The sequence below is a fragment of the Sceloporus occidentalis genome, unplaced genomic scaffold (genome assembly GCF_023333645.1).
Source record: "Sceloporus occidentalis isolate IW3139 unplaced genomic scaffold, rSceOcc1.0.p SCAF_20, whole genome shotgun sequence".
Lineage (NCBI taxonomy): Eukaryota > Metazoa > Chordata > Lepidosauria > Squamata > Phrynosomatidae > Sceloporus > Sceloporus occidentalis.
The window spans coordinates 9,386,955-9,411,538 of NW_028317000.1; the positions used below are offsets into that span (position 1 = coordinate 9,386,955).

A 24,584-nucleotide genomic window follows, 5' to 3' on the forward strand; every position below is an offset into this window, starting at 1 on the left:
GTTTGGGTCACCACAACATGAGAAACTGTATTAAAGGGTTGCGGCATTAGGAGGGTTGGGAACCACTGCTTTAGAGTCAAACAGCACTTAATGAGTTTTAAGAGTAAAGTGTAGGGTTTTCTATTATTATTATTATTGACCCTTGCTTCCATACCTGAATTCATTCACACGATATCCAACGTAGTCATTCTCGCAGGCTGAACAATTATAAACTGCTTGATACTGTGGAAGGAAAGAAAAGGCAGTACACGCTGGATCAGTTAGTTGTTTTGCTTTTTTCCTCTACAGATTGGCATTGTAGAGGAGTGGTTATGTTGGGGTTATGGGCTAAGGAATGTTTTTCTGTTTGGTTATGTTATTTATTTCTGTAATTACAATACTCATGTATAACTCTAGAAATTTTAGTCCAAAAATGGCCCCAAAACTCTGGGTAGATGTATCCTTGGGTCAATGCATGTACTGTACATTAACTCTTATCAACAAGGAAACCATCATCTTGTCTGAGTAGAGTGATGAGAGCATTTTGGGAGCACTTAAACGTAGCAATGACCTCCTGTCCTCCCTCTGCTGCAGCACTGCATCTGGTCTTTTGGAATGCCTGAGTGGGGAAATGGCAAAGGTGGCCTCTTTTTGGTGCTTCCTCTTCAAAGGAGCACCCAGAGGAACTGGGTTTCAATGGATTTGAATGAGACATTGGTATTTGTTTCTCAGTTTTTCTGGATTAAAAATCAGGTAAAGATATCCTATTAAACTTAGAGGCTATGATCACTGCTAACATAGGCCCGGTACAGACTGCTGCTTTGCGGTGCCCTGGGGCCAAAATTAGGGCTCGGGAGAGTGGAGCGTCCGCACACTCTGCACTCTCTGGGTGCCATTTTGGTGCACACTCGTTCATAAGCCATACACGCCGATGACGTGCCTTGTGAGCCGCATCTAAATGACACGGCAAACAAGAGACGTCATCGCTCCGCTCCAGGGCGCTAATGGCGCCTTGGCAGTGGTGCGGAAAGGAACTGCAAGAGATGCTACTACACCTAAAGTGTAAAATTCTCAGAAAGGTTGTTTCAATGGTCTTTTTGTCAACCAGTACCCTTCCATCTCCCATTCACACCCACCAGCTGGTTCATAGGTGCAGCACTTACCACTTCCCCAATGGTCCTTTCCAGCTCCTGGAAAGCCTCACTGGATCGATTCGACAAGCTGTCATTGAAAACCCTATTGGTGATGTGGAAACTGAGAGAGATCTCCACACGTTGTTCTTGGGGAGTTGGCGTGGGACCTGTGGGTGGCTCCTGCGTAGTCTTGGAAGTGGTGTGAGGGGATGGCGGGAGGGCTGGTGAGGTGGCCTCGGAGTGGCCGGACGTGGTGGATTGTAAGTCTGTCGACGGCGTGGGGGACACGCTCTGCGCTGTGGTTGGAAGGAATCTCAGATGTAACCTCAGCTGTTCTTCTTACTCCATATACTCTGCAAACCTTCCTCCCTTGTGCAATTCTGATCCTGATAGCTATGAACTGGGAATCAGGTGACGTGAGGGAGTGGCGGCTTTGGTGTCCATGTGGATCCCACCCAAACCTCCCCTGACGGTGGCCACTAACGTAGGGACAGCCCTCATCAATAAACCCGTCACCTGTGACGTCTGTCAGATTCAGGCCCTTCAGAGCCTCATGTGATGCATTCTTCAGACTATCTTCCACCACACTCAGAAAATGATGGCTGGTGGTGTTAGAATTCTTCCGGAAGTTTATCTGTGTGTATGCCACCACGGAGCCATTCCTATGTCGTTTGCAAGAGAGGAGAGAGTGTTAAAGAATCCAGAGAGTCACACAGAGTCCCAGACCTCAGCGGCAGAGCATCTGCTTTGCAGGCAGAAGGCTCCAAGTTCAGATCCTGCCATCGCAAGGTTAACTACCATAGAGCATTTGCAATAGCCAGTAATGTTCTTTTCCACTCTTCTGCCCTGACTTCAGAGTGACCAACTTACCCTTGGGAACACATGTGAGTTGCTCTAGAGCAGTGGTTCCCAACCTGTGGCTCGGGATCCCTTTGGACGTCGAAGGACCCTTTCATGGGGGTCACCTAAGACTACTGGAAAACACCTACAGTATTTAATTACAGTTATGAAGTAGCAACGAAAATAATTTCATGGGTTTGGGTCACCACAACATGAGAAACTGTATTAAAGGGTTGCGGCATTAGGAGGGTTGGGAACCACTGCTTTAGGGTCAAACAGCACTTAATGAGTTTTAAGAGTAAAGTGTAGGGTTTTTCTATTATTATTATTATTATTGACCCTTGCTTCCGTACCTGAATTTATTCACACGATATCCAACGTAGTCATTCTCGCAGGCTGAACAATTATAAACTGCTTGATACTGTGGAAGGAAAGAAAAGGCAGTACACGCTGGATCAGTTAGTTGTTTTGCTTTTTTCCTCTACAGATTGGCATTGTAGAGGAGCAGTTATGTTGGGGTTATGGGCTAAGGAATGTTTTTCTGTTTGGTTATGTTATTTATTTCTGTAATTACAATACTCATGTATAACTCTAGAAATTTTAGTCCAAAAATAGCCCCAAAACTCTGGGTAGATGTATCCTTGGGTCAATGCATGTACTGTACATTAACTCTTATCAACAAGGAAACCATCATCTTGTCTGAGTAGAGTGATGAGAGCATTTTGGGAGCACTTAAACGTAGCAATGACCTCCTGTCCTCCCTCTGCTGCAGCACTGCATCTGGTCTTTTGGAATGCCTGAGTGGGGAAATGGCAAAGGTGGCCTCTTTTTGGTGCTTCCTCTTCAAAGGAGCACCCAGAGGAACTGGGTTTCAATGGATTTGAATGAGACATTGGTATTTGTTTCTCAGTTTTTTTGGATTAAAAATCAGGTAAAGATATCCTATTAAACTTAGAGGCTATGATCACTGCTAACATAGGACCTGTACAGACTGCTGCTTTGCTGTGCCCTGGGGCCAAAATTAGGGCTCGGGAGAGTGGAGCGTCCGCACACTCTGCACTCTCTGGGTGCCATTTTGGCGCACACTCGTTCATAAGCCATGCACGCCGATGACGTGCCTTGTGAGCCGCATCCAAATGACACGGCAAACAAGAGACGTCATCGCTCCGCTCCAGGGCGCTAATGGCGCCTTGGCAGTGGTGCGGAAAGGAACTGCAAGAGATGCTACTACACCTAAAGTGTAAAATTGTCAGAAAGGTTGTTTCAATGGTCTTTTTGTCAACCAGTACCCTTCCATCTCCCATTCACACCCACCAGCTGGTTCATAGGTGCAGCACTTACCACGTCCCCAATGGTCTTTTCCAGCTCCTGGAAAGCCTCACTGGATCGATTCGACAAGCTGTCATTGAAAACCCTATTGGTGATGTGGAAACTGAGAGAGATCTCCACACGTTGTTCTTGGGGAGTTGGCGTGGGACCTGTGGGTGGCTCCTGCGTAGTCTTGGAAGTGGTGTGAGGGGATGGCGGGAGGGCTGGTGAGGTGGCCTCGGAGTGGCCGGACGTGGTGGATTGTAAGTCTGTCGACGGCGTGGGGGACAAGCTCTGCGCTGTGGTTGGAAGGAATCTCAGATGTAACCTCAGCTGTTCTTCTTACTCTATATACTCTGCAAACCTTCCTCCCTTGTGCAATTCTGATCCTGATAGCTATGAACTGGGGATCAGGTGACGTGAGGGAGTGGCGGCTTTGGTGTCCATGTGGATCCCACCCAAATCTCCCTGAATACTTTTCAGATGGCATCTTTCAACATTTCCTCAGTCATGACCGTGGCCCCTAATCTAAGGTTTGCCCTGTGATGCTACTAGCTCCACCCTCATTGATAAAACTTTGACATCTTTCAGATTCGTACCCTTCATACCTACGGGTGTCTTGAGCGTTAAATTGGAGGTGGCGTGGCTGGATGTTGACTGAGTCGTTGCGCTGTCATCTAAGCGGCTGGTCTTGATGGATGCCTCCATTGTTGATGGACTGGTAACGGTGATCTGTGCTGTAGTTGAGAGGAATCTCAGATGTAACCTCAGCTGGTCTTTCTACAGTGTCTTTGTTCATTCGTTAGCATAATAAGCAATATAAACTATTCAGTTACTTATCATTTTTATTATTTATTTAGGTTAAAAATTTCCAGACTGAAATCCCATGCAAGTTTCTCTGAACATGTTAAGGTTGTAGGGTAGCAGTACTCTGAGTATGTGTTTAAAAATCAATTTAGTTTAAATATCAATTTACAAAATATCTCCAAATTGGTTATTTTTACTGTTTTGTAAGAAACAACATCTGTCTGTCTGTACATGCACACACTTACATATGAACACAAACGTTTTAATTTTTTTTAGTATATTTGAATTGCATTCAAACTCAGAAACCCCAGAATCAATACACACACACACACCCCTCCTCACATGTTAATAACTATATGTGTGTACAGACTACCAATATGCATGCAGTGTATGCATGGTGACTGTTATATGTGGAAATCTCTGTTATTAGCAATCTGTGTTCATATGTTTGCAGACTGTATCTGAGTTGGACATTGTATGTGAATACTCCCTTTGTCCTTTCAGTTAAAAAGAGGTTTTGGGTGTAGTACAGCATTGCTAATGATAAAGACAGGGATAGGGAAAATCCCAGAGTTTCACCACCCCCTTTCCAGAGTTCTTCTACCATCCTCTAAGAAAAATTCAAGTTTTGTCTTTGGTTGATGTCTGCCACAAAATGGTAGCCAGTTTTATTGTTTCTTCATGATTACAAGTGGTATATCTACCAAAAGCAGAAAATGCACAGAACTGGTTACGAAAGGATTGGTTAGAAAAAATTAAAGCACATCAAAATACTTTTTCAAAGAAGGAGCTTTGCATACAGAAGGTCCCAGGTTCAAATCCCAGGCTTTCGGGGCTGTTAAAAAGGAGTACAAATTGACTGTGACAGATATCGGTCTGCAACTCTGAAGAGCATATGTTAGTTAGAAAAAGATAGAACTGGGCAAGATAGAACAGAGCAGGGAAATGTTACCCTTTTGGACTACGTCTCTCAGGATCCTCCAAGCTAGAAGTTCACTTGAAAAAAGCAAGTGTCCTAAACCCTAGGATAGGTTCTTTCTCCAGCATGCTCAGGGTGAAATGTTGTTCACCCATCTGTGGAATCTTACTTTATTTTTAGGGGGAAAGCCATAACTCTGTGTGATACGCATACAGAATATTTGCACTTATTACAAAGGTACTCCATGTTAATAATAATAATAATAATAAAATTTATTTGTATCCCACCCCTCTGAGAACAATCGGGGCGGCTAACAAAGTTAAAATACAGAACATATAAAATCCCTGGTACCCTCCCCTCGTTAAAAGAGTATTAAATCCAATACAGAATTTTTAAAAAGGGGAAAAAAACCCATACAAGTTAAAAACTGACCAAAAGGTCAACAACATCACATCAATAAACAGTCAATGGGATCAGCAGTATCTTATTCCCAGATGTTTTTTTGAGGCTGGGTTCTCTATTCTGGGAAGGCCTGCCGGAAGAGATCCGTCTTAACGGCCTTTTTAAAGCTGTCCAAGGATGGAAGCAGACGCATCTCATCTGGAGGCCGTTCCACAGTCTGGGGGCAACGATGGAAAATGCCCTCTGGGAGGTAACCGAAAGCCTAGATGTTTGTGGCTGAAGTAGGCCTCTCCCAGAGGAGCGGAGTGCGCGGGGAGGATTGTAGGGAAGAAGGCAGTCCCGGAGATAATTTGGACCCAAGCCATTTAGGGCTTTAAAGGTGATAACTAACACCTTGAATTGGGTGGTCATCCAGCCTCTGTGTAAAGACCTCCAAATTAGGAGACTCCACTGCACTCCAAGGGAGTTTGTTGCACTGTGAAACAGCCCTGACTGTCAGGATGTTCCTCCTAATGTTTAGGTGAAATCTGATTTCCTGTAGCTTGCATCCATTGTTCCAAGTCTTGTTCTCTGGAGCAGCAGAAAACAATCTTGCTCCATCTTGAATATGACATCCCTCATTCAGGCTCCCTACCAAGAGGACTAGAGGGATGATTATTTGGCTTCTGCAGACAGGGTCTTGGAGAGGATGTAGCATTTCATTTGGCTGATCCTACTGGGAAGGCCAAGACTTTCTCCCTTCGGCTCCTTCCTCTGTTGAGTTAATTGAGTACAAACTATGTTTGCACTTTGAACTCAGTTACAGCAATTGATGAAAACGGAGGACAAAGGGAAAAGTGAAAGAAGGAGACATTGGGACATTTTAAAAACAGCTAGAAAAGTGGGACAGCAGAGGATTAATCAGGATTGTCCCTGCCAAATCGGGATGGTTGGACTGTATGGTAGAGAGCTTTGGATGTTTTGATGTTTTTCTACTGGAAAGACCACATTCTGCCACCTGGGGATGTATTTCCCATCAGAGGAGGAAACTGTTAACACCCAAGAGGGACTGCGCCATGAGGAAGACTTCAACCACCTCGCAGCAAGAGAGAACACAAGTTGATGTTAACTGACATTTCTTGACCTTGTGTACAACATAACAGCTACCTGTAAGTTTGTGTTAAAATATATCAAAATGGAGTAGGAACATTTTGAACTAGGGGTTCAACTATAATGTGATAGGGAATTTCTACTGTTTTCTCATTGGCACAAGAGAAATCAAATAATGTTGTGCAATCTTCAGTTGGTACTTAAACATACCAATGTTTTTCAGGAAACAATTCAGTGCAGAATTTGATTTTGGAGGGGATTTTTTTTTCCCTTTGCAAAACACAACTTCCAGAATATGTGTGTGCGTGTGAAAATTGTGTTATTTTTCTACAAAGCCCACCACTTTTGCAAGGATAAATTGGAAGGTTCTTGCTTTAAAAATACCTTCTAAAAGCATGTGTTTTGTGCAATCCCTCCCCCCAGTTTTTGCACAAAACCTGAAAATTGTGTGCAAAACCTGTGTGTCCCCCCCCCCCCCCCGGCAAAAACACTTGTTTTAAAACACAAAGTGCCCACGTGTATTTCTGTGCATAATTTTTTTTTCTTGAAACCCTTTGGGATGTTCACATAACAGGTAAAAACTGCACAAAACCCTTGCTTCTGTTATTCCCAAGTGAGTTTTTAGAGAGTCAAGAAACCCATTTTTGTCTGGGACGCAAAAAAACCAATGAATATTTTCCCCCTTCTCTAGTGCAACGACATTCAGAAATGCAAATTTAAAGAGAAAATGTGCTCAAAATTAAGCATTTCAAAAATTTTAAATTGAAGTTTTCGCCAGTACGTAAAACTCAAAGATTGATGGGAAACATGAGACAACAACTTTCCATTCTGTTGGTGGGTCTACTGAACATTGACACTTGTTACAGCTATAAGATAAGCTTTACAGTAGTAAATGATGCAACAAATGATACCCAGAAGAGAAGTCTACCAATCATTTCTCTGATGGGATGCAGCATCCTCCAACAGCCGATGGCAGAACTGGGCCCCTAAAAATCTAATTCTACCCAGACATACCCCTGGCCTACAATCAGATGCCCTACCGCTTGATATATAGGGCACCTGGGTTGGATTTCATCCCTCCAGACCAAGACTGGTGGAAAATGACTCCCAATGTGCAGAGGCAAACAAAGAAAAAGTGTGCAAGCATGATCCATACATCCTCTCCCCAATAGCAACAATAACTGTACAACTGTATTGATAGCAGAGGAAAATCCGCACCCCCAGTCAGTTCCCAGACTTCATCTCTTTTCCCAGCTTCAAACTGTCAACCCATTGCACAAACTATCTTACAAGTTCACTGATAAAAATTGACTCTTTCATGCCTCTACACAGCTGTTAATATTTCACTATCATTCCAACCACAACTACAAAACCCATCTGCCTGGTGGCAGAGACCCAACTCATTACAAACAGCATTAGGGATGAAAACATGGACTTTCTCACATGAAGGAGATTGAGAGTTTATCTCATTACTAACCCAGAAAAATAGTGCAATTACGTGAAACGATTTCACACGGCACTGCACAAGAACCCTTAAAGTGGTCGCAAAGAAGCATTAACACATATCTTTTTACTTTCGGCATTTCAGTGACCATGCATTTCCAATATCACTTTATTTGCACAGTTGCATGTGATAATCATTCACGCAATTACTCATAGAATCATAGAGTTGGAAGAGACCACAAGGGCCATCCAGTCCAACCCCCTGCCATGCAGGAACTCTCAATCAAAGCATCGCCGACAGATGGCCACCCAGCCTCTGTTTAAAGACCTCCAAGGAAGGTCTAAAATTGCATTGGCCTTTTTAGCTGCCACATCACACTGTTGACTCATGTTCACCTTGTGGTCTACTTGGACTCCCAGATCCTTTTCACATTTAGTCTCCTTTAGCCAGGCGCCCCCATCCTATATCTGTGCATCTCATTTTTCCACCCTAAGTGCAATACCTTACATTTCTCCGTGTTGAATTTCATTTTGATAGCTTTGGCCCAGCTTTCTTGTCTATTCAGGTCATTTTGAATTTTGATCCTGTCCTCTGGGATGTTAGCTATTCCTCCTAATTTGGTGTCATCTGCAAATTTGATAAGTATTCCCCCAATTTTGTCATTTAAGTCATTGATAAAAATGTTGAATAGCACTGGGCCCAGGACAGAGCCCTGTGGGACCCCACTGGTCACTTCTCTCCAGGATGAAAAGGAGCCATTGTTGAGCACCCTTTGGGTTCGGCCAGTCAACCAATTACAAACCCATCTAACAATTGCCTTGTCTAGCCTACATTTTACAAGCTTGTTTGCAAGAATGTCATGGGGAACCTGTCAAAAGCCTTACTGAAATCAAGATATACTATATACACAGCATTCCCTTCATCTATCAAGCTTGTAATTTTATCAAAGAAAGATACTTGCCATTTTTGCTTTATTTGTGGGATGCTTTAAATGCATTTTAATCTCTCTTTAATGCCAGAATTAGCCCCAGTGTTATAAACTCCTGAGATGCAAAGGGCCGGTTGTGCCGCTGCAAAGGAGGCCAGCGTGGAGTGGGGTTCTGCTTCCAAGTCCCTGAGGTTTCCCCAGGCGACGTCCAGCCTCAGGGGCCAGCGGGAGAGGAGCGCCAAGGGGGCTGGCAATGTGGGGGGGAGGACGGGCTCCCAGCAGGCTCTTGCCAGCCCTGGGTAGGAATGCCACACCCCCACAGGGAGGTCTGGGCGAAGGGCTGATGAGGGTGCTGCTGCCGCCAGCGCACTCAGACGAGCCCAGGGGGGTGAGCCAAACTCCTGGTCATCGGAGGCCCTCTTCCCTCACAAAAGTCACATTCTCTCAGCCAGAGGGAGGAGGAGCAGGCAGAGAAGAATCATGGGAATTGAAAGCTGATCTGGAAAAACGCTTCACACCTTGCCACATACGAACTGAGTACAAATTTGAGTACACTTCGAATTGACTGTGGATCCGCTTGGAACGACCCTCCATAGAAAGCAATCACATCTGATAATACATCACGTTATAACGTGAATACGCATGGCTGGACCCGCAGTGACTTCGGATCTGAGCTGCAAAACCCTCAGAGTATTGCAACACTGCCTTCCTGTTCCACCCCTCACAAGCTTCCTCAGATCCTCCCCCAGTTTTAGATGCCAAATCTCAACATCTGCTCTGTATTTCGGTTATATTATTTTGGAAAGATTGTGCACCTCCAGGAGTAACCCAGGACATTTTCATAGAATCCTAGAGTTGGAAGAGGCCCCAAGGGCCATCCACTCCAACCCCATTCTCTCATGCTGGAACTCACAATCAAAGCAAACCTGACAGATGGCCATCCAACCTCTGTGTAAAGACCCCCTTAAGAAGGAGACCCCACCACTCTCTGAAGGAAGTGGCCCTCCTCTGGACACGCTCCAGCATCTCAACAACTTTTTAAATTGTGGTGCCCAGAACTGGACACAGGATTCCAGGTGAGGCCTGACCAAAGCAGAATAGAGCGGCACTGCTACTTCCTTTGATTCAGACACTATACTTCTATATTTTGCTCTCTGAGGAAAAGTGCAAGACGATGCCCTCTCCCCCATTCCAAACACAGAAACCAACTGGGCTGCCAATTCAAATACTGGTAATGAAGTAGCATCTTCCACGATACCTTGAAGGGAAGAATCTAGTTTAAGCAGCACAGGCTGTGTGCCATACAGAGCTTTGCACTCCAAAATTATAGGGGTGAAAGATGCCATAAGGCACACACAGTTCTGATTTTCCAAGCCTTAGGAGAGAGTGTGGTCAGACACTGCTCACCCCTGCAGTAGATACTGCTGAGTTATGAGGACCAACAATCTGGTTCTCTATGGAGGACCTTCCCAGATTCATTTTTAAATACAGATTTTATTCAGAACCATGAGGAATGGGATCTTACTTTTTTTTTAGGAGGAAAGCCATAACTCAGTGGAAGAACAACTGTTTGGCATACAGAAAGTCCCTGGTCCAACCTTCTCCAGCACTTGTAGGTAGGACTGGGGTGAGATTTCAATCTGAAATGCTAGAAGTTTTCAGGTATGGATAACACCAAGCCAGACAAACAATGGTTTAACTTGGTATAAGACAGTGTCATGTTTTTTTTTTTCTGAAAGAGTATATAGAATTAATTCTGTTTTCAAAATATATGCCCAGTGGCTTGCTGAAAGACAAACTGTCACAGCCTAGGAAAGAGGCGTTTGTTTTCCTCTCAGTTGTTCTCCCTGATATTGTCCCTGATGCAAGAATCTAGATGAGATGGAGAAATGAAACCTAAACCATGAAATGCGAAGTGGGTGGAGTGCTTTTGATGCCATGGGCTCTCTAGTCCTCCAAGTGTATCCTACAAGAAATGTGTTGGTCTTTTAGATGCAGGTAGGCTCATTTTTCTCAGGCTAGAGAGTTAACTCGGACACCTACTTGCCCATTCGGATATGGTTAGGGAGAGACAGAATGATATTTGAGATATTCCATCTGTGCTGATACTGAACTGCTCCAAATCTCCAGCACTCCGACAAAAGCAAAGACTGAAATGTAATGCTTTCCCCCAACATTATATTCTAGTCACTTGCAATGTCTGGGCTGAAAATGAAAATTGAAATCCTCTTAAAAAGGGATATTCTGAAGATTCCTTCAAAAATTCCCATTTGAAGAGAGAAAGTGTCCCAAACTAAATATTCAAATATATAAAATATAATTATTATTTTAAATACTATTTAAATTTGAAGATGAATGAGACCAGGACAAAATGTCACTATGGAGGAAGATGCTCAAAAATAGACAGACAAATCCAGCTTGCAAAGAGATTTTTTGGCTACATTCAGAGAACTAACATGGGAAGAAGAAACATAGCTGGCACTGGCACTTAATCACACACCTGGAAAATTACTTCCAACGTTCCTCCAAATTGGGAGCACACCCAGCTCTGCCCTCCAGCAGAGAGGAATGAAGGGAGAAATGGTGAAGACCTCTGTTCTCCTAACAGGCATCTGCCACCACACCTTAACTACTATCAGGCTTGCGGAACATAATACTCTCTGCAAAGAGACATGTTCCCATTTCTGGTGTATGCCCACACAGCCATTTAGGGGCTGAGGATAGCCTGGGGACTGGCAGGGACGTAGCCAAGGGGGGAGGGGTTCTTGGGGTCCGGACCCCCCCTTCCGTTAGAAAAATGATTGGTGCGTGCTGCTGCACCGCAGCACCCTAGCCCCATTATAATGGTGGCATTTAGTCTGGACCCCCCCCCCTTCCTAAAATCCTGGCTACGTCCCTGGGACTGGGCAGCATGTTTTGCAGTTGTACAGCTAGGAAAGAGAGCAGACATTAGTCTTTGAAATCATCTCTTGGCTACAGAAGTCAGATGATGTGGGCACCATCCCACCTTCCCCCAGCCACTAAATGGCTATGGATTGGTTAGCTAGGTCTCCCTTACTTGAGTGATAGAAAGCTTGACAGGGCTGGCAGGTGTCCTTGGAAGCATTTTCTTTTAAATAGATCGAATGAATTGCCAAACAAACAAACAAATCTAAACAAACACCACATTTGGAGATGTAGAACCTCCATAAAGATAGAAATGTATGCATCGTGTAAGTTATAATAATAATAATAATAATAATAATAATAATAAATAAAAATTTTATTTCTATCCCGCTTTTTGCCAGGCAATCAAAGCGGCGGACAACAAGTTAAAATACATCCATATATACATAATACCCCCCCTTAAAACAAGATTAAACAATGTAAGATTAAAAACTAAGAGCTAAATAAAAATCATCATAGGCAGAGTTTGCTGGATGGGAAGTCTTATTTGTGGCCGCGTATTTTATTCTGGGAAGGCTTGCTGGAAGAGATCCGTCTTAATGGCTTTTTTAAAGCTCTCTAGATTGGTAATTTGACGGATCTCGTCCGGCAGGCCATTCCATAAATTGGGAGCGGCTGCAGAGAATGTCCTCTGGGAGGTCGCCGTCAACCTGGTCTTTAAGGGCTGTAATAAATTCCTCCCAGAGGACCTGAGTGTACGGGGCGGATTATATGGATGCAGGCGATCCCTCAGATAGGTTGGGCCCAAGCCATGTAGGGCTTTAAAGGTGATAACCAACACCTTGTACTGTGCCCAGAAACTAATTGGCAGCCAGTGGAGTGACTTCAGTATTGGTGTTATATGGTCACTCCTTGCTGTTCCTGTGACCAACCTGGCTGCCATATTCTGTACTAACTGGAGTTTCCGGACTAGTCACAAGGGTAGCCCCATGTAGAGTGCACTGCAAAAATCAAGTCTTGAGGTTACCAGTGCATCTACTACAGTTTCGAGGTCACCCTGTTCCAGGAAAGGGCGCAGCTGGCGTATCAGCCAAAGCTGATAGCAGGCGCTCCTGACCGTCGCGTTCACCTGATTCCTCATCTGAAGCGACAGATCAAGAAGCACCCCCAGACTGCGAACACAGTCCTTCGAGGAGAGCGTGAGCCCCTCTAGGACTGGAGGTTGCAGCCTAATCCCTGGTTTGGGGGCCCCTACCGTAAGTACCTCCGTTTTGTCTGGATTCAACTTGAGCTTGTTTTCCCTCATCCAATCCATTACTGCCTGAAGACACTGGTTGAGGGGAGAGATACCATCTGTCGTTGTCACTGATGACCGGGACATGGAGCAATATATTTGGGTGTCATCAGCATATTGATAACACCCAGCCCCATATCCACGGATGATTTCTCCCAGCAGCTTCATATAGATGTTAAATAGCATCGGGGACAGGATGGCGCCTTGAGGGACACCACAATTAAGCTCTATTTTTGAAGAGCGACTGTCCCCGAGCATCACCCTCTGGAACCTGCCCGAGAGGAAGGAGCGGAACCACTGCAAAGCAGTGCCTCCAATTCCTAACTCTCTCAGGCATACCAGAAGGATATTGTGATCTACTGTATCAAATGCCGCTGAGAGGTCCAGCAACACCAACAGGGTCACGCTCCCTCTGTCGATGGCTAGACGAAGGTCATCAGTTAAAGTGACCATGGCAGTCTCCACCCCATACCCGGTCCTGAAGCCCGTTTGAAATGGATCAAGAAAATCGGCTTCATCCAAGACCGCTTGGAGCTGAAGAGCAACTGCCCTCTCGATCACCTTGCTCAGAAATGGCAGATGAGAAACAGGCCTGTCATTTTTCATGTCCAGGGGGTCCAGGGAGGGTTTTTTCAAGAGCGGTCTAACGATCGCTTCTTTCAAAGTGGATGGTATATGACCCTCTCCAAGAGAAGCATTGATGATACGTCTAAGAAGTGCCATCAATGCCTCACCCCCCTGGACGGCCAGCCATGATGGGCAGGGATCAAGAGGGCATGTTGTCTTTTTTACCTTTCCAAGGATCTTGTCCACGTCATCAGTACTCACAAGCTCAAACTGATCCAGTTTAATCTCATAAATGGGTTTACTGGACACCTCAGTAGTCGGTTTTGCTTCAACATTGGCATCCAAATGGGCTCTTATCTGAGAGATTTTGTCTGCAAAGTAGTTGTTAAAAGCGTCACAGCAGGCCGTTGTTGGGTTAAGTAGAGGGTTCTGGGTAGATGGCATCACCGTCAGTTCCCTCACCACCCTAAACAGCTCTGCCGGGCGAGACTTTGCAGACGCAATACGAGCAGACGAGGAGGATCTCTTCGCTGCTTTAATTGCCTCTCCATAAGAATAAAGGAATTTCCTATGGTGAGCTCTGTCAGATAAGACTCCAGATTTCCGCCAATCGCGCTCTAGTCGTTGTCCAACCCGCTTCATATTCTTCAGCTCTCCGGTGTACCAGGGCTTACGATTTGAGGCGGGTCGGAAAGGACGCTCAGGAGCGATTGTGTTGATAGCCTTAGTAACATCGGTGTTCCACACATTCACCAAAGTTTCAACAGAATCACTGGCATTATCAACCAGCAAACCCTCTAGAGCTTTCTGGAATCCGATCGGTTCCATTAGCTTTCGAGGGCGGACCATTCTAATGGGTCCTCCACTCCCGAGGGAGCGGACAGTGGCCCTAAGTTCTGCCCTGACCAGGAAATGATCCGTCCATGACAATGCGGAGGTATTAACTACCTCCGCCCACGGATATTCCTGCTCCATACTGAAGACCGCATCAAGAGTATGACCTGCACAATGTGTTGGCCCGATGACCAATTGGGAAAGGTCCATGGTTGTCATGGATTCCATGAACTCCCGAGCCGCACCTGTTAGACTGGTCTCGAGTGGGATGTTGAAGTCGCCCAGAACTAAGAGTCTGGGCGACTCCAACAGCAACTCCGAGACCAGCTGTGTCAGCTCGGATAGGGAGTCTGTTAGGCAACGGGGTGGACGGTATGAACATGGGCTGTACGCTAATTTTAGAGCAAAATACTGTACATGGCTGAATGAACTGAAAATTAATATTTTCATTTGGTATGTAGGTGTAATGCAAATGTGTTAACAGTTACTTCCTGTAATTCCTTGGTGCGCTCCTCCGCCTCCCATTTTCCCATTCCCCCCCCCAAAATGCCCTCGACTTGTACATAAGGTAGACTTATAGTCGAATATACAAGGTACTGTATTTTTAGGGGGAAAGCCCTAACTCAGTGAAAGAACACCTGTTTGGCATTCAGAAAGTTGCAGATCCAACCTGTTCCAGCACTTGCAGATAGAACTGGAGTGAGACTTTAACCTGGAATGCCAGCAAGCTGCTGCTACCATCTGGTATGGAAAACACCAAGCCAGACAAACAACGGCTTGACTTGGTATAAAGCAGTGCCATGTGTTTTTGGAAACAGTATAGAATTACTTCTGTTTTCAAAATATAAGCCCAGTGTCTCACTGAAAGGCAAACTGTCAAAGCCTAGGAAGGAGGCACTTCTATTTTCCTCTCATTAGTTATCATATTGTCCCTGATGCAAGAGTCAAGATGAAAGGGAGAAATGAAACCTAATGCATGGCATGGGAAGTGGGTCGAGCTTTTAATGTCATGGGCTCTTGTGTTCTCCAAAGCTTATCCTACAAAAAATTTGTTTGTCTTTTGCATGCAGGTAGGTTCACTTTTTTCAGGCTAGAGAGTTAACTCAGATTATCATTTTCCCATTTCAAATGTGGGGAGGGAGAGACGGGATAGCTCTGCCAATCCTGAACTGTTCCAGTCTCCAGCACTCCAACAAAAAGCAAAAGTTGAAATGTAAGGTCATTTGTAATTTCTTGGGTCAAAATGAAAATTGAAATCCACTTAAAAAAGAATATTCTGAACTCAGAAATTCTCAGTTGATTCTAGGAATACTTATTTAAATATGATTTTTAAAAACTATTTAAATTTGAAGATGACGAAATGTCACTATGCAGGGACGTAGCTAGGATTTTAAGAAGGGGGGTCCAGACTAAGTGCCACCATTATAATGGGGCTTGGGTGCGGTGGTGCAGCAGCACACACCATTCATTTTTCTAATGGAAGGGGGGGGGGTCCAGACCCCAAGAACCCCCCCCCCCGCTACGTCCCTGCACTATGGATGAAAACACAAAGGTAGCATAGAGATAGCCAAAGCCAGCCTGCAAATAGACTTTTTTTGCTACATTCAGAGAACTAACATTGGGAGGGCGAAGGAACACAGATGTTGGTGTCACTTAACCACATACATGGAAAATTACTCCCAACATTCATCCAAATTGGGAGCACAAACTAATAACAAAACTGGCTCAGACACTTAGGTAGGAGGAACCTATGCCATCCAGATGTTAGACTATAACCCCATCATCCACAACTACCAGTGTAGTTGATTGTGGCTGATGGGAATTGCATTCCAGTTACATCTACAGGACTGCAGTTGTCCCCACCCCTGGACAAAGAGGAATGCATTAAAATGGGGGCAGGCTGGGTTGTTAAAAGACTTCCCTCTCCATCTGAAAGCTTCCCAAGCCTTACCATCTACCCTAAATTGTGTCCATAATCATCCACCTAGAAATATTATTCACCTCTAGGACTGACTCAATAAATTTTTCTGCCTAAGAACAAGATGGTTCTCCATCCATTCCACAAACTGGAACAATCTTGGCAATGCAGTAGGGTCTCCCACCATTCCTGGGGGAAGAAGGTCCATCTAGGGCTATCAAGACAGGTTATGGGGTTGATGCAGGTCTGTGGGGATATTTAGAAAATTATAACTAAAGGGATGGTAGTTTCTGCCACCTGAGGCCACCTCATGATAGAGCCAGGCCAGTTGACCTCTGCAGGCAAGCGAATCTCACTTCACACAATAAAGGATAAAAAAGGGAGAGAAAGCTGAAATCCACTCTTCATTGGTTGGCACAGCTTTCAATAGACCCTTGGTCTCCATTGGGTCAAGTGGCACTACAACTGCCTGAAAAACAAGGAAGAGTGTCTCTTTGCCCCCACTTTGCCACTTCATGACCCACCCCACCTCAGCCCCTTGCCAGTTGCTCACCTGTGACCAAAGTCAGGAGGGTCAGTACCACAGCAGTAGTATGGAGGAGCTTGTGTTCCATGGCTGGAATGCAAGGTGGACAAGGTCCCAAGATTGACTTTTCCCCCCAGACTTTGTAATCTCCCTGGATACCCGTATACCAAGCGCCACGGCTCAAGGACTGGCAGCTGACTCCGGGAGGTAAGATTTATAAGTCAAACACCTGAGCACAGGTAGGGAGGGAGGGAAGGAGGGAAGGGAGGGGAAGGCCCAGCCTAGTCCAGCCTAAGGGGTTGATCTAACAGCAGAACATGCACATGCAGGAGAGCCTTTTTGCTTTTTAAAATGGTGTTTGCTCCCATTTCTGTCTTCCCACTTTCACACCCTGGGGATCAACTATTTTTGCTTTCAGTTTTTGGGTTAAACTATGGGGGAACTATAGGGATTGGAGTAAGAATTTAATGGCTGTGGTTTTGGGTGTTCCTGAAGGGATTAGAATAACAGAATCATTGAACTGGAAGAGACACCAAGGACCATCCAGTCCAGCCTACTGCCATGCAGAAACTCACAATCAAAGCACCTTGAGAGATGGCCATTCAGCCTCTGTTTTAAAACCTCCGAAGAAGGAGACTCCACCACTCTTCGAGGGAGTGTGTTCCATTGTTGAACAGTGTTTCGGTGGAATCTCTTTTTCCTGTAGCTTGCATTTATTGTTCCGTATCCTATTCTCTGGAGCAGCAGAAAACAAGCTTGCTCCATTCTCAATGTGACACCTCTTCAAATATTTAAACAAAGCTGTCATATCACCTCTTAACCATCTCTTCTCCAAGCTAAACATACAGTACCCAGCTCCTTCATAGGGAATGATTTCCAGACTCTTCACCATTTTGGTCGCCCTCCTCTGGACATGCTCTAGCTTCTCAACATCCTTTTTGAATTGTGGTGTCCAGAACTGAATACAGTATTTCATGTGATGCCTAATCAGGGCAGAAAAGAGTGGCACTATTACTTTCCTTGATCTAGACACGATACTTCTATTCATGCAACCTAGAATCACATTGGCCTTTTTAGCTGCCGCGTTGCACTGTTTACTCATGTTCAACTTGTGGGCCAGGATTCCTAGATGCCTTTCACATCTATAATAATAATAATAATAATAATAATAATAATAATAGTAATAGTAATAATAATAATAATAATAATAAAGTTTATTTATATTTCCCACCTCTCCCAAGGATCAAGGCGGGATTACAACAATAAAATAATACAATAACACAAAATACAGTCAATAAAACACTAATATTGAATTTACCAATTCCTATTAGTTCTTTAAAAATCGATTTATCAGTAGCCAATGATCATAGTCAATAGTGGAATATCATCATAAGCCTGGAACTCAATGGGAACGCAACGGGAACCAAAATGAGCAGAAGGTTTAAAGTATAACTGACAAGAGAGGAGGGAAACACTGGATAGACTGCACTACTAATTATAAAGAATGTACCGAAAACATGTCAATTGCAAAATCTATATATCTGTAAGGTAAATATTGAGTACAACAATGGTATACAAATCTGAAAACACATTCAACATGAAGCCAGCTGTAGGCGATAACTCTTCTGAATCTTTTTGGATGCAAACAATAATCCCACCAATAGGAGTAGAGTATCCAAAGTGTTAATAGTAGCAATATTCTGCTGTTTCACAAAAATTGTCCAACCCAAAAAATGAAAGGAATGATTTGTAGTACTTGTTGTCTAGGTAGCATGAAGATAAACAGTATATTTTTCAATAGTAGCAAAGTTCTTTGACAGCTACCTCCGGATTAATGTGTGGCCATTTTGACTCACAAAAGTCTTCATCAGCATTACAACATCATTCTAAGCTTGACTTAACAATTGTAAAGTTTCTGGTAAGGAATTAGCAGAAGTATGAAGGAAGTATATTGTAAGGAATTACAACATACAATCACTGCTAATTCCTTACCAGAAACTTTACAATTGTTAAATCAAGCTGAACTATGGTTTAGAAGCATGGAATGACAGATTGATACACTAATCTGGTTTAGAATGTGACTAATGCCACAAATTTCATTTTGTGGCTCTAGACTGCCTAGTTTTAGAGTTATTTGCTTGCACCAACCTTATAGAATATGCAGTTCTGGGGGAATCTGAGGATTCTGCGCAAGCAAAATTAAAAGAAGAAAGCCCTCTAAAATATAGCCATTGATGGGTAATGTGAAAAGCTTAAAAATCCAGGTTTTGATTTGTAGTACTGTTAGTTTTATATCTGAATCCACATCAAGAGAGGGAGATAACTGTATTCAAACCTAACATTCAAAGGCTGTAAATTAAGGTGAGATACAGATGGGCAAAATGTAGCATGGCGGCAGTAGGGTTAGGGAGCGCGCACCATTCAGATGCTCCCTAACCCTAGTACGTACTAGGGTTAGCCTAGTACGTATTGGCGGTGGCAAAATGACGGCTCCCTGTCTAAACAGGCGCTGCCATTTTGACGTGACGGACGCTTAGCATCCGCACGTCCTGGCGTCATAAGGACTTCATGAGTGCGCCATTGGCGCACTGCAACATCTTTATGGCTCCGCAAGAAGGACCTGCTTTTTGTGGGTCCTTTTTGCTGCGCGAGGGAGCCGTGCAATTTTCTGCTGTGGCTCCCTCGCGCAGCAAAGCACGACGCCAGCAGACAGCCCTTTTTGGGCGGTCTGTATAGCGCCTAAGTCACCAAAGAAACTATCACACGGGGGAAATGGGGGAAATTGGAAGGTCAATGCAGTGTGATCCCGGATGCAATCATGCTGACTCACATTACTGCGCAAGAGGTTATCACACGTAATAGAAGTCAATGCTAGGTCAACTCAAACCCAATCCGGGGCAACTGAGAGATGGGTAAATTTGGGGAAATACAGAATTTACAAATCTGGTTCCACTCAAAAGTTGCGTTCAATCCGAATTTGGCAGGTATGGAACGCATGTCTCGGTCGCCCTTGGATTGCCTTCAAATCAGAGTACAATTCCCAAGCTCCTTTGATGGCTACAATTTTTCCCTCCCTCTGGGTGTGGGGGGCTTTTCTCTCAGCCTCCCAGAGTACTTCTGGAGCTGTCTTGGGGATGAAGCATCCCTCCCCATAGAGACACACACACACTGCCTCCTCCTCTCAGCCCTTTCTGTCTCTTTCCCTTTGCAAACTCATCCTCTCCAACTGGAGGGAAAGGACTGGCTCTCTCTTCCTCTCGTGCGCGTGGCCCTGTCACAGGGCTTTCTTGGCAGGTTTATTCAGATGGGGTTTGCCATTGCCATTTTCTGAGGAGGCTGAGAGAGTGTGACTTGCACCAGCTCACCCAGTGGGATTCATAGAGTCCAATGCTCAAACCAAGTACAAGGTTGCTTTGGACTGATTTTGAATTGGTGAATTGCCTAAGTAATGTGAAATAAGGGGTAATGAATGAACAAATAATGTGAATTGCCTAAATAACATGAAATAAAGGGTAATGAATGAAAAAATAATGTGAAACAAAGCAAAACTACGGGAACCAGAGGCAAGCCCCACCAGAAGTGTAAAAAGGTAACGATCCAATTCTGCCCTCACTGGACATGTGCAGGGATGCTAATTTGAATTTTAGACTATGAAGGGTACGTACTCATATGATAATTTCTTTTGCGTTTGCACTACTTTGGCTTTGGGATGGATGTTGCGGTCTTCTGTGGTGTGATAACCATCTACGTACTTGTGTTCATTTCCAGACCACAGTTGTCCAGGGATGTCATGAGGGGGGGGTGCAAACTGCATGAGGTGACACCTTAAGTGGGGGTGACACCACTGTTCCCCAAATAATAATAATAATAATAATAATAATAATTTGTTTTATTTATATACCGCTATTCCAAAGATCATAGCGGTGAACAGCAAGTAAGCTAATTAGCAAGTAAGCTAATTTGCCCCCAACAGTCTGGGTACTCATTTTAGCGACCTTGGAAGGATGCAAGCCTGAGTCGAGCTTGGGCCCTTTTGCTGGTCTTGAACTCGCAACCTTGTGGTTTTGAGTGAATGGCTGTAGTACAGGCATTGAACCACTGCGCCACCAGGGCTCCTTCTGCCTTTTGGCAGAAATGGGCTGTGGAGTTTGCTTGCATCCTCTTAAAATGCTGAAAAGATTGTGTGAGTGGGGCAAGGCTCAATGGGAGGAGAAAGGCAAGGCCCCAGTTTTTGTTTTTGTTTTTCATTTTAATTTTTTTAAAAAAGTTTACAATTTATTTATTTTTTAATTCTTTTAAATTTTTCTTGAAAAATATCTCATCTCACGAATTTTTCACTTTAACCACATGGGACAATGCACATGGAAGACAGTGCACAGGGCACTAATTTAAAGGTATAGTTTTAATTTTGCTAGCTTTTGATGTCACCGCTCTTGCCATTACATTCAGTGCTATATGGGAATTACGATTTATGAGTAAGGTCAGTACCAAAAAACGTGGCTAAGAATTCTGTATGGTGTGGAATGGGAGGAGGTTAATGGGGTGGGTGACACAATGAGTTACCACACTGGGTGATGTCAATCCGAATGACTCCATTGCAGTTGTCCATGGCCATATTTAATTAAAACTCACATCTTAAATTAAGTGTTGTTCTTCTACATAGTGAGGGGGAGCTCATGTTATTAGAGAAGGGCATGTGTTCTCACTGCAGCACAGTGAGAAAGTCATGTTACTTCAAAAGAATAGCAAACCCCCCCCCTCATTCCTCAACCAAGTTTCTAGTCCTCATTTTCTATAAAGGCAACAACAGATAAGTGTCAGCTGATCCCTGTCAAGTCCCTAGTTGAGCTATTTTGCATCCCTGAAATCCTCATGAAGCCTCCAAAGCCTCCAGATTCTCCCAAAAGTCTATGGTGGGTTCCCCCCCCCCATGTTTTCAGCCCCAAACAGTTCAAAACTACCCAAAACTGTGCAACTTTGCCACCTCAACCCTCCCATAATGTTTAACAAATGAAACAGAAGTGACGTGACGTCCCTTCAAGTTACAACTGTAGCATTGGTGCAGCCCCTGTTTGGGGTGCAGGGATGAAGACAGGCCAACATGATCTGGAGAAAATCACTTAGGAGTTTATCAGACAAGGGAAATTGGAAGTATAATCCAATGGCAATCCAAACGCAATCATGGGGTTTCACGTTATTGCGTGATAGACTACCACACACAATTTCGGCCAATGGGAAGTCAGTCTCAATGCAATCATGGGGTTTGACATTATTGCATGATAGACTACCATACGCAATTTTGGGCAATGGCCAGCTATTTTCGGGCAATGGGAAGTCAGTTCAAATGCAATTCAAATTCACGTAAATTCACTGAACTAGCGAATTCATGTGAATGCGTTCTGGCCCCGCTTTCTTTTCATTCGAAATTAAGAGAAATTCCTCCCGTGTGATAAACTCCTTAGATAACAAGATAACTTTATTAACAAGATGACTTTGCTTATCTACTAGAGCAAAGTCTGTTATGTTTAACACTGCTAGAAACAGCTAAACGTAGATTACATTTCAAGAATAATGGCCTACATGGGAATGTGTGATAAATAGTATATCTATATTGATTTGAATGGATTGTGTAACATTGTGATGTGCTTAGTATGAAACATTTTTGGAATTCTTGTTTAAACACTTCTTGTTTTATATGTTATAGAGCCAACTGTGACTGTAAAAGTTTTAAAAGAGTTTAATCATTTTTGTAAGCCGCTGATTTGATGACCGTAGCCTGTATATGGTTGTCACAAACAAACTTTCTATTTCCCTTCCGGCTACTGTTTGGATGAAAATCTTCCTCCTTCCTTATTTGCATTGCATGCGTTATATATGAGGAGGAGTTATAAAAAAGCCAAATTGTCATCAGAAAACAGCCTTTGAGGTATACCTACTCTCAGGGCTGCTCAAGGGAGCTATTTCACTAAGGAACTTGAAATGGCAAATGGGATTCAATAGCAAAAAAGGTTAAAATGATGGTTATTTCAGGAAATAATATTACTTGAGATCCTGCTTTGGCAGTCATAGCTATTATGGCGGAGCACCATCATTGCCAGTATTTCTGCTGATGCTACCCCTGAAAAACTGACCTCTTAAGCTAGGCAGTGCCCCAACCAAAAGGTTGCCAAGGCAGTGAAGATCAGGGCACTGGGGGATGAGGACTGCAGGAGGTTAGACTGGATGGCCCTTATGATCTCTTCCAACTCTATGATTCTATGGCCCTATGCAGACAGGCCAAAATAAAGTTGCTTTGGGTCACTTTGGAGGTACGCTGTTTAAATGATGCATGCATCCTAAGAGTCCGGAAGCTGCACCAAAGCTGTGCACCAGTCCTTAGGACTGAATCATGGCTTTGGTGTGGCTTCCGGGGTCTTAGTACACATGCATTATTTAAACAGCATACCTCCAAAGTGACCTGAAGCAGCTTTATTTTGGCCTGTCTGTATGGGGCCTATGATTCTTCTATGATTCTCTCCTGGTAGTGAGGCTCACTGAGATGGGCAGATGGAGAGACCCCTCAGGATCCTGTCTCCACACCTCTCCCAAAGTGTCCTGTGACTGGGAGAGCGTTGCAATTGTCATTTCCCTGTGCCGCCATCTGCACTGTCTCAGGAACTCTTTGCTTGTGCTTTGTCCGGCTTAAAAGGAAGATTGTGTGTGGCAGGGTCACATTTGGTTGTTAATAATCAAATACATGCATCGCAAAAGTTACAAGATGATAAGTCTGGCTTGCAGTCTCCTATATGTTTAACCCCTACCCCAGTGTCCCAAAATGAAACTAGAAATGACACGACATCCCTTTGGGTCACAACTTTGGATGCCAGTCAGTGGTCCAAAGTCCATGTATGACCTGATAGAGGCTGCTAGGGTTTGGTTCCAGGACCCTCCATAGATGCTTAAATCCATGGATAAAGAATCTGTAGATAGGGAGGACCAACTGTAGTAGTATGAAAAATAAAATGGGAGGAGGCTGGGGAGGGCTATGATCAGGTAGTATTGGACCACCAAGTGTCTTTCATAGCTGAGCCTCAGAAACTATCAATCAAAAGTGTACGTTGGTGTTCTTGTTATTTGCTTTCACAGTGACCTTATTATAGGCTTTTCTGGGCAATATTTCTTCAGGGGAATTTTTGGCCATTGCTTTCCTCTGATACTGAGAGAATGCAACTTCCCAAAGGTCAGGGATGAGGAGAAATTCAAAACCTGGATGTGGTCTAACATTCAAATCCTTACAGGGTACCAAATGATCATCATTTTGCTATTATTTTCATGGTATTGAGATGGTTACCACCTTCAGTTGGATGATGAGGAATGTTTTAATGCAATGTGTGGTGTTGCTGTGGTTTTGTAAAAACATATCTGCAAGTAGTTGAAATTAATAACCTTCTGGCCAATGTTGAAACCCTCTTCCTTAATACCTTAAAAACCAAAGATGGGGATTTTGTAGCTTGATGAAAATAGGCTAGTGTATGGCTGCATCATTAAGAAAGGAGTTGGCAATTGAATTGCCACTGTCATAATTCCATTTTATAAATCGATAGTACAGCCACACTTGGAATAATAAAGCTGACCCTTGCTATCCGTGGATTCTTTCACCATGAATTCAACAATCCACGGTTTGAAGATATTCCAAAAAGATATAAATTCAAAAAGCATACTTTGATTTTG

At 43.9% G+C, this 24,584-nt stretch overlaps 1 protein-coding gene across 3 annotated transcripts in view; it reads right to left on the reverse strand.

Moving 5' to 3' along the window:
- MUC1 (mucin 1, cell surface associated) overlaps positions 1-17,040 on the reverse strand; it is a 42,758-nt gene extending 25,718 nt beyond the window's left edge. For 2 of the 3 annotated variants that reach the window (XM_089482811.1, XM_089482810.1), the window contains exons 1-7: positions 16,902-17,040; positions 3,860-3,997; positions 3,294-3,559; positions 2,306-2,373; positions 1,629-1,774; positions 1,143-1,408; positions 155-222 (exon numbers count right to left, since the gene is read on the reverse strand). In XM_089482811.1, coding sequence (XP_089338937.1) covers positions 155-222; positions 1,143-1,408; positions 1,629-1,774; positions 2,306-2,373; positions 3,294-3,559; positions 3,860-3,997; positions 16,902-16,962 — 1,013 coding nt within the window. In that variant the 5' untranslated portion in view covers positions 16,963-17,040. The remainder of the gene's footprint in view (positions 1-154; positions 223-1,142; positions 1,409-1,628; positions 1,775-2,305; positions 2,374-3,293; positions 3,560-3,859; positions 3,998-16,901) is intronic. The other variant, XM_089482812.1, reaches the window with a different exon arrangement.
- Between the last annotated feature and the right edge of the window lie 7,544 nt (positions 17,041-24,584).